General features: G+C 44.0%; 1 protein-coding gene across 1 annotated transcript; it reads left to right on the top strand.

Annotated features, from left to right (window-relative positions):
* Nucleotides 1–7,207: 7,207 nt before the first annotated feature.
* Nucleotides 7,208–12,485, top strand: ube2d1b (ubiquitin-conjugating enzyme E2D 1b). The gene is made up of 7 exons (XM_006801636.3): nucleotides 7,208–7,416; nucleotides 8,143–8,206; nucleotides 8,895–8,926; nucleotides 9,182–9,259; nucleotides 10,394–10,499; nucleotides 10,659–10,752; nucleotides 10,839–12,485. The coding sequence occupies exons 1-7, from the start codon at nucleotides 7,393–7,395 to the stop codon at nucleotides 10,882–10,884; spliced, it is 444 nt and encodes a 147-aa protein (XP_006801699.1). The 5' UTR covers nucleotides 7,208–7,392; the 3' UTR covers nucleotides 10,885–12,485.
* The last annotated feature ends 734 nt before the right edge of the window (nucleotides 12,486–13,219 follow it).

Here is a 13,219-nt window from a genome sequence, read left to right as displayed (position 1 = left end):
ATTATGATCCGTAGGGAGAGGTGGAAGAGCGTCCAGAGAGGTGGAGGTACGCTCTGGAGAGAAGAAGAATGAAAGTCAGAATGCACGTGCAGTGGAGAGTCATCAGAGCTGTGACAGTGCAGAAACACCAAACATATAAAGGCTTGTTTACGTCACGTAGCCCTGCTCTGAAACACTGACATAGATGTAACTCTGTCTGTGAAGCTGGGTTTAAGAAATAAGTGTTTAAAGTTTATCTCCTGTAAGTACAACACGTTATCTCACCAGGTTGGTTGACTTATATTAGCTTATGTTAGCTAACTAGTGACAGAATCGATAACCCAGTGGAAAATAAGGACACTAAAACTACACATCAGTTTAAGGGATCACCTTTACGCTGCCTCTGGCTGCAACAATGGGTTTTATGTTCACTCTCTGTGTCTTTAGCAGTAAGTGGATCTTTGCTATTTGGCTAGCTGTACTGAAAGGGGAAGATTCACCTGCAAGCTGTAATGTCCACGTTTGTAAAGCAAACTTATAAATGACAACTGTGTGGAGGAGAGAACAGATGAGTTGCTTAAGGTATAAAAGATTTAATGTATTTGTCACAGTGGAGCTCCATCAGTCTGTCAGAGAAGGTCCTCTGCTGCCTGCTGTAAGTGGTGCAGAGGGTGGTCGAAAGCTTGCATAATGACCTCCTCTCCACCACAGCTTCAAATGTTTCCAGCGTGCAGCCAGTCACATGAACACATAGTGATCACTTCATTCTGTCTGTAGGTGTCACCAGCTATGATGCTGTTCCCAGCAGAGCCTCTGTGCTGGTCTTAGCCTGTTGTCATTGTGCCACATCAGCATCCTGCCTCAGGATGGACACTGTGGAGCTCCTGTCCTGCACAGGCAGGACAGGAGCTCTGCCCACTCTCACATTCTCATATTGTCTGTTAGGTAGTCAGTAATCCATGAGAAGGTGGACGTGTTTGCTGACACTTCCTGTAGCTTATTCTTCAACAGCAGCGGCTGGATCACATTAAATTGATTTGATAAATGAAAGAATGGGATCCTCCATCATGCAGTTACTCGTCTGTTTCTAACATGTAGACAGGAGTCAGATCTCTGCAGCTCCCAGATTTAACTCAAACTACAGGAGGAGAGTAAATGCAGGTTAAGTAAAACAAGCAGGGTGTCTTATAAAACAATGCTCAATCAATTAATTTAATAATTAACTCTATGGAGAAACAAAGTTAAATAAGTCAAATAAAATGTTGGTGTGACCACTCTGTAGGTTTACAATACAATACAGCTTTATTTGTATAGCACATTTAAAACCAGAGGTCCAGTGAAAGCAGTAGCAAAATATAAATGCAAATAAGCTAGCAGGTGGAGAGCATTGATTAACCAAGCATAAGCAGATATCAAAATAAAACTTCAAAAGTAAAATCAGTACAAAACAGAAGAAAAGGGCTTGCATTAGAGTCGTACTCTAGATAGCCGGGAAGGCTAAACCAAATAGATACGTTTTCAATCCAGATTTAAAGTCTGCATTGAGTCAGATGTGCAAATAGCTTGTAGGAGGTTGTTCCAGAGGTTAGGTGCAACTGAGGGGAAAGCACGGTCACCTCTGGTCTTCAGCCGTGACCTAGGTTGCACCAATTGGTCTGATGATCTCAGTGCACTACTAGGAATATACAGGCTGAGAAGATTAGTAAGAAAGCTAGGCACGGTATGATTTATGATTTTAAAAGTAAGCAATAAGATTTTAAAATCAATGTGATATTTAATGGGAGCCAGCGTAGGTCAGAGAGTATTGGGGTAATAGACTCAAACCTACCAGTGCTGGTTAAGAGGCGTGCCGCAGTGTTGTGAGCAAGTTGCAGTCTATGAAGAAGGGCAGATGGGACACCAGTGTATAGGGAGTTGCAGTAGTCTAATGTGACAAAGGCATGGATACGTTTTCAAAGATCCTCACGTGGTAAGTATGGCTTGGCTTAGTTGGTAAAAACTAGATTTAACTACAGAGGACGCATGTTTGTCAAGCTTAAAGCACGGCGGCTTGTTCGTGACAGAGACTCTGAGTTTGGACATTTGTCCTGCTGTAAAATGAATTTGGGAGAAATTCTTTTCTGATCACTCTGAGGAGTTCCCGGCATTGGTGTTAGTTTGGGTGTGTTCATATTTGTTGTTGTTGGTCTCACTGAGCTCCTTTTTCCATCGTCTCTTTCTCCTTATCACCCAGCCAATCACAGCAGCTCGCTGCCCCTCCCTGAGCATGGTTACACTCCTGTTTTATCTACTGCAAAGGGAGCTTTTCCAGCCCAGATTTGCCATCTGCTGCTCACAGCAGATCATCTGATTGATGGGATTTCTCTCTAATATTCCTGGGTTGATACATAAAGCACCTTGACATGGCTGCTGTGAACTAGTGCTATATCAGCATAGTTGAAATTGGTGTGGGGGTGGCTGAGGCAGTAGATACTCAAACTGTTTAGGGGGGCAATATCAGTGGCAGGAAAGTTTCTTTTCCACTGACATTCCTGATCCACATGCAATTCCACTGAAAATGGTTTTAATGCCAAAAAGAAACAAGAAAAAAGCCAATGTTACCTGATGTTTATGGAGAATTTTTCACCTCCAGACTGTACAAAGCTAGGATAAAGGTGGAATCCACTGATTTAATGTCTGCTACTCTTGATGTGACCTAGAACTGACTGTGAACACTACAGCTTCTCTGCACCAGTTAAACATAGAGTATTACTGCAAACTTTATCACAGTACTGCAAACTGACCGGTGTAGCGTGCACTAACCTGCGGAGAGCCTTGAAGGAAGAGGCCATCCACCCTTCAGACAAAGCTCATTTACGCCACTTGTATCCACTGTGTTGTTCTTTTGGTCACTCCTCAAAGCTTGTTACCATAGGTGAGGGTAGGGACGTAGATCGACCGGTAAATCGGGAGCTTCGCTTTTACGCTCAGCTCTCTCTTCACCACGGCCGACCGGTACAGCGTCTGCATCGCTGCAGCTGCAGCACCAATCTACCTCTTAATCTCCTGCTCCCCTCACTTGTCAACAAGACTCCAAGACACTCTTCCACTTGGGGAAGCAACTCGTCCCTGACCCAGAGTGGGCACTCCACCCTTTTCGAGTTGAGGACCATGGCCTCAGACTTGGAGGTGCTTGGATTCTCGATACACCCCTTCAAACTTGACTGCGAACTGCTCCAGTGTAAGCTGTAGGCCACCACCTGATGATATCAACAGAGCCACATCTCAGAGACGAGAGTCTGAGACCATCCAAGTGGAAACCTTCTGCCACTTGGCTATTCCTAGAAATCCTGTCCATGTTGAAGAACACCCACCAAGAACAAGTTTGACTTCTTACCGGCTATGTGGACCAAGCTCTTGCAATGGTTGTATAAGGATCCAATGGATGGTAGCAACAGTCCAGACACCCCTTTCTCCCAAAGCACTTCCCACAGAATACTCCAACCTGAACAATCAAATGTCCTCTCCACCTCGACAAAACACATGTAGGCTGGTTGGGCAAACCCCCACGCACCCTGAAGTATCGTCAAGAGGATAAAGAGATGCTCCAGTGTTCGTGACCTGGATGAAAACCTGGATTGCTCCTCCTGTATCTGAGGTTTGACTAACAGACGGGCTCTCATTTCCAGCACCCAGACATAGACTTTTCCGGGGAGGCTGAAGAGTGTGATTCCCATTGTGGCGGGGCGTGGTCTGCGGAGCCGCTGCAGGGGAGGTGGATTCACCTGAGCGGGATCCACAATCCCGTCTGTGCTCGGACCGATGTCATGTTTGTTGTTGATGTTCGTGGCTGCAAGCTGCAGCTGGGTATTGTGTATAGCAACCGTGAGAGAATAAAAGATGATGCTGAAAAGTCTGTTGTCTGATGATTACGGTGGTGCCGAAACAGGAGGGCACAGCAGACCAGGGATGGAGCTGGTGGGTGCAGCGGGAGCAGGCCGCAGTGTCTCGCAGCCAGCGGGAAGAACTCCAGGACCGGATCGAGCGCCGGATGCAAAGGATTGAGAATCTGGTGGTTCTGATCCGGTCCTGGCCGACACTGCCGACACCCCCGGTGGCGTTCCCCGGTGGCGTGGGAGTGGAGGAGGTTCAGACTTTTCCAGTGCCCATGCGGACCCCCAGGGTGCGACCAGCCAGGACGCAGCCTGGCGCCGCTTGCTGCGTTTTGTTTTAAAGCAGATGAATCCATTATAAATATGTATATTTTTGGTTAATCTGCATCAAATATAAAAACCTACTTTTACAGTTTTGAATGAGTAATGAAACAATAAGGATATAATAGAGACTTAGAGTCACAGGGGGTATTTTTTCTGCAGTGAGTAAAACTGTAAAACATTTACAATACTATTATTATTATGTATAATACTTGTATTTAAAGTAACACTTTGAATGCAGGACTTGTATTAGATGATTGTTTCAGCGCTGTCAGTACGTCGGTTAGAGTATTCACACGTCTTCTAGTTTGTGTGTAGTTTGCGATGGTTTTATACAACTTAAGTGCATTTGTGGCTCTGGAGAATCGAAACAACATCGTCTTTTTGTGCTCAGAGTGGGAGAAAGTACGAGGCTTTTTCTTTCCTTGGCACACAACCTGTAAAAAGCCAGTAAGTCATGAAATATCCCAGGGTTTAACTTCGTCGCTGTCTTTCTTGAGAAAGAGAAGGAAAAAGAGATTTTGTGCATCTTCCTGTATAATTTCAGAGGGTCCTAATCATGCTGACAATTACCCGTATCAGTTGGAAAGTTCATGTTATCGCTGTAATTGGCCCCAAATTTCCTTAACATGAATACTGGGATCAGTAAACAGATAACAGTTTAAGAAATGCTGTCCAGGCTCTTGGTAATGGCACCATGAGAGTGTTTATGCTGTAGGCTTACATAACGTCTCTAATTTACCATCATTTCGTGTCCATCAACACAGAGGCCCAAGTGGGATTCATTCATCGGGTTCCTGTAACTTCAATATAAAAAATGACCCTTGTGTTCGCATATTAACTGTGACACAGCGTCGAGGTTAAAGATGTTTTAACTAATATAGACTGAAGAGAAAGACTGAAGCAGTGAGTCAATGCTAAATACTGAAGCCAGGCACAAAGAAGATATTTGAGCATTACACACTTTGGTGGCCTGCGGAGGAAGAACCCCCTTTGAACAGCACGACCTTTGGCAGAACCAGGCTCAAGGGCAGCCGTTAATGTCTTTCTACTGGCTGCTGGCCAGGAGCATGCTCAGTGAGATTACCTAAATGTACCACCGAGCCACACAGTACTGCAGCTCCTCCAGGCTGCAGAATTTACACCCTTTGGCACATCCTCTAACAATTAACAGTTTTACAGTTTAGAGTAAAATGTCATTCATATATATTAAATATCTGTAATATCTGGATATATATTTGTAATTTTGTAATATATTGTATTATTTAATTGAGTTCAGTCAGTTCTTAATGTCTTGGAGTGACTGTGACCACATAATTTCCTCAGGGTTAATAAAGTATTCTGATTCTGAAGACAGCAAAACACGAGGAAAATAAATCAAAGTAAATCAGGAAATGGTGAGAGCAGGAAACACAGACTGAACAAGAATCCGGGGACACATGTCATAAATACAAACAGTAACCACAACCAAAATACAACAAGGTCCAAGGACACAGGACGCTAAGGTGTAGGGAAAGTCTCCCCCAAAAGGCAAGAGCTAAACGAAAACGTTGATGTTTTATGTTTTTATTACAACGTGCTGATGTCAGCCTGCTATGGAAACATGTTATGTGTTGTTCTGCTCTTTCCAAACCTTTCATACAATGTGTCACTGATAAGTTTTTTTAATGAAAAAAATTACCATAAAACCTACGTACTCATATCCCACGAGGTCTAGAACTTTAGTGTGACGTTCCATAAAGAAGTCATGGGTAATACAGTGTTTTTGCTGAGTGTGAGGGTTCCACCAGCACACTACACTGGAAAATGATATGTTGAAAACTGTGGATGTTAGACTGCTAACAAACACAGACAAATGGAGCTGATTACACACTCCCTCCCTTCAGGGGGAGAATAAAAGGAAGAACAAAGCCACCCAACGGAGAACACCTGGTAATAAACAAGACTCCAATATAAAACCCTGGGACTGTTGTGATTTAACTATACAAGAAATTCAAAGTGAAATCATTGCATCAAGACATCACTGGACACTTTATTAGATACACCTTTCTTATAACGGGTCAGACCCCCTTTTGCCTTCAGAGCTGCTTTAAATCTTTGCAGCATAGATCCATCAGGGTGCTGCAGCCGTGGCGCGGCTGTAGATGTGTTGGGTGCACATCCATGATGTGAATATCCCTCCACATGTCAGAGGTGTTCTGTTTGATCTGGGGACTGTTGGAGATTTTGAGTGAACACATTGTTATGTTCAAGGAACTATATTCAGGTTTCAGAGGATTTGAGCTGACGGTTTGTTTTCCTGCTCGACGAGCCGAGACTGGTAAATTGCAGTCATAAAAGGAGGCACAGACAATGTTTTCTATTGTTCAAGTTCAGTGAGCCTGTAGCCTCAGTTTCCTGCTCTTACAGACGTGGCGCTTGGTGTGGTTTTCTGCCGCTGTAGGCCACTTTAAGGTTTGATCAGGTCTTCTGATGACCTGGTTTGTAAATGGTTGTGTGGGGAAAGTTCCAATAGATCAGCAGTTTTTGAAATACTAAGATCAGCCCATCTAACACCATCACCGTGCTTTTCTTTCTCATTCTGATGCTCGCTTTGAATTTCACCAGGTTGTCTCCATCATGTATACGCGCCTAAATACATTGGATTGTTATTCTAGGATTATACGATTAGCTGATTAGATGTTTGTGTTATGGAGAGGTGTACCTAATGAAATGCCCAGTGAGTGTATGTAAAGAAACGTAACCAAATAACAGTCCTCCAGCAAATAAACTTTGTTTTAAATACAATTACATTTCATCACATGATGAAGGCGAAAGCCGTATATGGTTGGAACTGTGGGATGTTTCTGATTACTGAACAACAAGAAAAACGAGTGTTCTTCTACCAGCAGACGACTTGCTCAGCTTGTAGTGGATTAAAAAGATGAAGCACTGAAAGGCAAGAACTAAAGGTACCTCAGACACTTCCTTAAGTATAGCAGTTATGGTCATTTCTGAGATACAAACATAGCGCACATTCAGAACTACATTTCCCATGATCCACTTCGAGGGGACGACCGTAAACAGAAGAAAGCGGAAACAAAAGAGGTTTTTATAAAAACACAAACACATCCCGGCTGTCGAAGTACTCAGGGAACAAACTACAACCATTGACTTGGCCAGCAATAATCCTACAAACACGAGCGAGGAGTGAGCACAGGAGCGGACCGCGTCAGCTAGCATGGCACTGAAAAGAATACAGAAGGTAAGTTTAACAAGCTAGCTGTGGTTGCCAGCTAAAGATAGCACAGCAGCTAACGATAGGATTTCTTTTTCTCTAAAGGTGTATTCATACCGATCTTATACTCCCCCCGCTTTGACACAACTCCGCTCAAACTTCGTCACATTTTTGATAATAATGGGGCCGCTGACATCTCTTCTAACGGACGAAGCAGGCTGACAAATCCAAAGTTTCATGCTAGCTCGCTAACAAATGACCAAAGAGCGTAGTTAGCTTATTAACTACCCTCTTTGTGCCCTCCATGTTAGCCTGTCTCTGTCAGAAGCTGTGTTGTCCAGCTTGTAGTGAGGGCTGGGACTGCAGTGACCAGGGACGTTTGCACGGAGTTCATTTCGGTTCTCTGTAGTGTGGACAAGTTCACTTCCTTTGTGGACTGTTGAGGGCGCACGGAGAGGACTACCAGACATAATGGAAAAGTGAAATAACACGTTAGACGAGCTCCTCGAAAGCTTGACAGGACTTATAATAACTACATATAACAGTGATGGTTTGTTTCGGTGGTCCGCACTGTCGAAACAAAGTCACACACAAGCATTAACGGCCTAGTGGGGACTGTAGCGATACCTGGATGGTATTTGCCATTAATGACGAAAAAGATTTCTGCATTTCCAGCCGATTCACATTAAAACTGCCGTGTCACGTGATGTTCAGTCAAACCTCTCACAGACTGGTTTGTGTTATGTTGACCAGGAGCTGCAGGACCTGCAGAGAGACCCTCCCGCACAGTGCTCTGCTGGACCAGTGGGGGATGACAGTGAGTTCACATCCTGCATGTCGGCCTTGACACTCTTCATAGTTCCTAAATGTCATTCTATGTTTTATCTTAACAATCTAAAGCAAAACATAAATAGTTTTCAAGAGGATTTATTTTTTTATTTTTTTTTTGGTAGGGTCAGTTATAAAAAAAGAGCGGTGGAAGAACGAGTCAAGTAGATATCAGAAGAAAAGGTTTCATTTGGCTAAAGAAGGGTCCTGAAAGATTTACTAGGAAGTTCTGCAGAGAGGTCAGACTAGCTTCTAGAAAGCCGGACCTCTGTCGAAGCCTGGAACGCCATCCTGATCGCCTGAAAGTGACTGTATGCGTGCGCCCTGTGCCGTTTCACAGGGAGAACACCCCAGGACTGGACTGTGGTGCTGTGTCTAGGACCAATTTAAAATTGAATGGACAGCCAGGGGTTCTCCAAAGGGTTAACTATGAGCTGTTCCATAGGTTATCTTTTAACTGGGAAATGGGAGCGACGGCTGTTAGTCACCCTGTAATCAGCCAGTTAGAGTAAGGCTGATGACAAAGCACAGCTGTCTGTGGACACAGTACACAGTGTGCACTGAGCTCTGTACACACACCATGTGTAACGTGATGGATGATGGCCTCTGATCATTGTGTTGGTTGAATGTACAGCTTGCGTTCTTACATGAGCCTCTGTTTTGTTTCTTGTTCCTAGTGTTTCACTGGCAGGCAACAATAATGGGCCCGGTGAGTGTCACGCTGAGCCATTTGCTTCTTCTTCTCTCATAATGTTTCCTGCACTAAAATGCATCAGAAATAATGAGAAATACTTTATTTACACCATATCTGGGACATTTCTTTGAAATTATTCTCATATAGAAAAATAAATAAATATAGACAAATGAGAAGTGGTACCATCTGGGCTGAAGGTGGCAGGAGTGAGCCGACTGATTCCACCTGAATCTTTTCACTGTTGTGTTGACAGAAGTGTTTTCTTGTCAGGGTGACAGTCCGTACCAAGGAGGAGTTTTCTTTCTCACAATTCACTTTCCTACTGACTACCCGTTCAAGCCACCAAAGGTAAGAGCCCCAAGCTGATCTCCTGTCACGCTGCTAGAGCTCCTGTCTCACAGAGCTGACAACTTGCATCACTGTGCCACATTTCGTACGTACACAGCAACACATCCACACGGCCTCTTAACCACTTATCCGTGTTAAGGTCATACGAGGCAGGAAAGGAAGTGAGATGGTGTGAGGGGCAGACTACACCCTGGACGGGTCACTAGTCTGTCACACAGCTAGTCTAGGTTAGTACAGGGTGACTGTGCAAACACACACAGGAACAAGCACAAACACAGTGTGTTATTACTGCAGTCAGAGTTACAGAGGGCGGTGGCGGCCTGCTTGGAAGATAAACTGTTCACTTTTGTCCTGAGACATTTCTGTCCTCCTAGGAGTGGTCTCTCCTGGACACGTGTACCAGGCTCACTGGCTGATTTGATAAGTAAATAAGGGCGTGTGTTTTGGGAAAATGTTGCTCACTGCTCACTGAGGTGAGACTGGGAGGATCGGTGGCCCGCGGTGGTTGGACACCTGAATAAAGCTCTTTAAGCAGGTTTTCCACACATGAACTAATCCTGATGCCAAAAGAAAAGTCTGACAAACAAAAAGACTAAACTTAACCGGGGACAGCAAGTGTGGCTTTTAAATCAAACAGGAAGTGACTGAAGTGCTTTAAGCTTTAACAAAAGTTTGACATTAACAGGATCCCAGGACGTCTCCTGGTCTTTAACTGCTCTGCTTGTTTGTGTGTCTGTGTGCATGTACGTTTGCTGTCAGTGAATGAACAGCTGCTGTGCTTGAGTTTGTCACTTCATGGTCCACTTACTGTTGAGCCTCTGAAAGTCGAGCCTGTGATTTTCAAACAGATAATGTAACGTTGTTGTTCAGCCGCTGAATCAAAGCTGAAAATCTGCATTGATTTAAATCCACGACGGTGCCCAGACGCCACACAGGGAGACGTGTTGTGTGTCGCTGTCATGATGTCATGGTGGGTAGCGGACGTTACAGGCTTGGGTTACTTTGGAAACGTATCCTGCTCTTTCATTGGTAGTTGCTTCAGTCGTCTTGACGACGAGGAAGGTGTCACTCAGGACCTGCTCACTTCAGTTATTCCACTCGCTGTTACTAACGTCATTCGTGTTTTTAATCCAGGTAGCGTTTACAACAAAGATTTATCACCCAAATATAAACAGCAACGGCAGCATCTGCTTGGACATCCTGCGGTCACAGTGGTCTCCAGCACTGACGGTGTCTAAAGGTAATCACATGTGTGTGTGTGTCTGTGTTTTAAACGTGACCTCTGCTCCCACACAGCGTCACGTCTGCCCCGTGTTCACTGAAGTGTGTCGTTTCTACACACTGGGCAATGAAACTGTCCTCAGCTCACTGACGGGATCCTTTCACCTGTTTTTTGCAGTTTTATTGTCCATATGTTCATTGCTGTGTGATCCAAACCCAGACGACCCCTTGGTGCCTGACATAGCTCACATCTACAAGAACGACAAAGACAAGTGAGCGCGCACACACGCATGCTAACGTCTTTAGTAAAGCGAGTGTGTCTGACGTTGTCATCGATTTGTCTTTTCTCTCTTCTCAGATACAACAAACTAGCAAAAGAATGGACCCAGAAGTACGCCATGTGAAGACGATGAGCACAACGCAAAGACGACAGGCTGACATTTAGTTTCTTTCTTTTCCATCTGTTTTTAAAGTCAACACGCACTGAAATTATAGTACGAACTCATCGAATAATCCTACTTAACTTCCACCAAACTGAACTGTTGTCATCGTTATTAATCCGAGGCCGATAACATCTGCATTACTTTGGGGGGTTGTTTTTGTTTTTCCTGAAAAGAAGCCGGACTCGGAGCAGGCCACAGCCCGCCTGTGCGCACTCAGTGGATACTTGGGCATTTTTAACGTTTGGCATGTTATTATTGCACCACGGACGGTTCATTTGTGACATTTATGATTATTACAGATTGTTTTCTTTCATTTTTAAGTACAAGTATAAAATGAGAGGACAGAAATGCCAAACGGGAACAAGCCCACGTCAGCTGTGCTGTGAACGGAGATCCAGAAGGGCCGCAGCAGGACGTCTTAGGTCGACTCCTGTCTTACTTTACCTAACAATACTTTTGTGTTCCTTACATTATTACTGTAACTGTTGCTGTGTTGATCCAGTCCAGTTGGACACAGCCAATTAAGGCTAATACTTCATTGGCTGCAGAGAGGAGAGATGATGCGAGACGCTGTGATGAGGGACAGCGTGGAGCTGCTGGCTGTGAGCACACATGTGTGGTTGTTGTTGGCTGCTTCTTTGTCTGAGCTGATGGTGCTGTGGATCTTTCCAGGTTACTACTGAAAACATTCAGTTAGCTGTTCTGACAGTAAGCAGCAGCATGCTGTTAGCACCGACCTATTAGCATGTGAGCACCGATAGCAGGACAGTCGCGTCATGTCTCCTTCCTGTCTAATTGTCCCTTACAGCCTCTGTATACGAACCCTCGTACAGATCACACAGAATGTAATGCACAGTGTGAGACAATGCAGAAGTATTGCAAAGAATGCAAATCCCTTTTCTGTAATACAGGAAAAAGTCCTGGAAAACTTTGGAGCACGAGCTTCAGGCTCCGTCATCCAACGTTCTGCTTCGTGCATCAGCAGCCAGGAAGAAACACTGAAGGCTGAATGTGAAACATGTACGGCCCTCCAACAGACAGCAGTACTGATACTAATATTCTCTTTGCGTCGTCACGTCATCGATGTGCTGGCTTACGGAGGAGTCTCGATGTCGGTGTAGCAGACCAAGCTGATTGAAATGAAACGATGTACTGTGGCAGGGGTCCTGAAAATGGGAGCGATTTCTTATGTGTTGCTGTTTTCTTCTATTGTTGTTATTATTATTGTTATTATTATTGACAACACCTATATTGTATTCAGTCTGTTTGGAATGATTTTTTCTATTTGAATCCAGATTGGAGTCATCACAGTGTGAAGCTCTCATTAAAATGATGTGCTCGTCCCCTGATCGTAGCTGTGACGTTGGATTTCCACAGGCACAACAATCAGGCTTCAGCCCAGTGAGAAGCTTTCTTACACTGTCCTCATCAAGCTGCACTCCATCGTAACAAAGGCTAAAGACCCTGCTTTTTGTTCCTGTGTAAAGTTTTCTACCTGTGTCTCTGAGGCCCATGTGGCACATTTTGTACTGGATTAAAGAATAGTACCGTTACTATCATGACATGATTGTGTAACTCCGTGCTTTATGTTGACACGAGCAACACGCTTTGTATGTGGTGCTCTTATTGCACTTTGACTGCCTTGTGTGCTGGCTGGTGTTACGTGAAACTAGAGAATATGGAAGCACAGTCAAGCATACTGTGCAAAAGTCTTAAGCCAACATCCGTCTCTTTATATGTTGGTAGGAAAATGGGAAACGTTGGGAGAAACTGCACTTTTTTCCTCCAACTTTATTTCAACAAACTTTTAACAAGCATAACAAACGGGTTTTACAATTGTACTGCAAAATTATAATAGAGGAAGAGTATGTCTGATTAAACAAAAAGGATAGAAATACAGATGAAAAGGGGAAAAACGGTGGGACTGAACAATTAAACAAAGACATTAAAATGTTACAAATATTAATGTTTTTTAAAGCTTTCTTATTGTGAGAGGAACACAGAGTTGTTTCCTGAAAGTGGAGAAGTTACATTTATGGATGTGGTGTTTGATTAATGAGGTAAAGAGCACGAGTCTCACTAAAGTCACCAAACAACACGTGCTGGGACGCATTCTGATTGGATGCTGTTAGAGATCAAACGTTTCCGCAAAACCTCAGTAAATGTTTCTATATCGCTCTTATACTTTAACGGTTAAATCAACAACAGCTTAAACCAAATCTGCTTTTGAAACTACACTCGTCACAAACAACCATCGAGCCCTCCGAACACTAGGCGGAAACGGAAGTGACGTACA

This window comes from Neolamprologus brichardi, unplaced genomic scaffold (assembly GCF_056152115.1).
Source record: "Neolamprologus brichardi isolate AB-2024 unplaced genomic scaffold, ASM5615211v1 NODE_ptg000038l+_length_1369362_cov_1, whole genome shotgun sequence".
NCBI classification, from domain to species: Eukaryota; Metazoa; Chordata; class Actinopteri; order Cichliformes; family Cichlidae; genus Neolamprologus; species Neolamprologus brichardi.
Note: the sequence above shows the minus strand (reverse complement) of the source record. Positions and strands in the feature narration are given on the sequence as shown.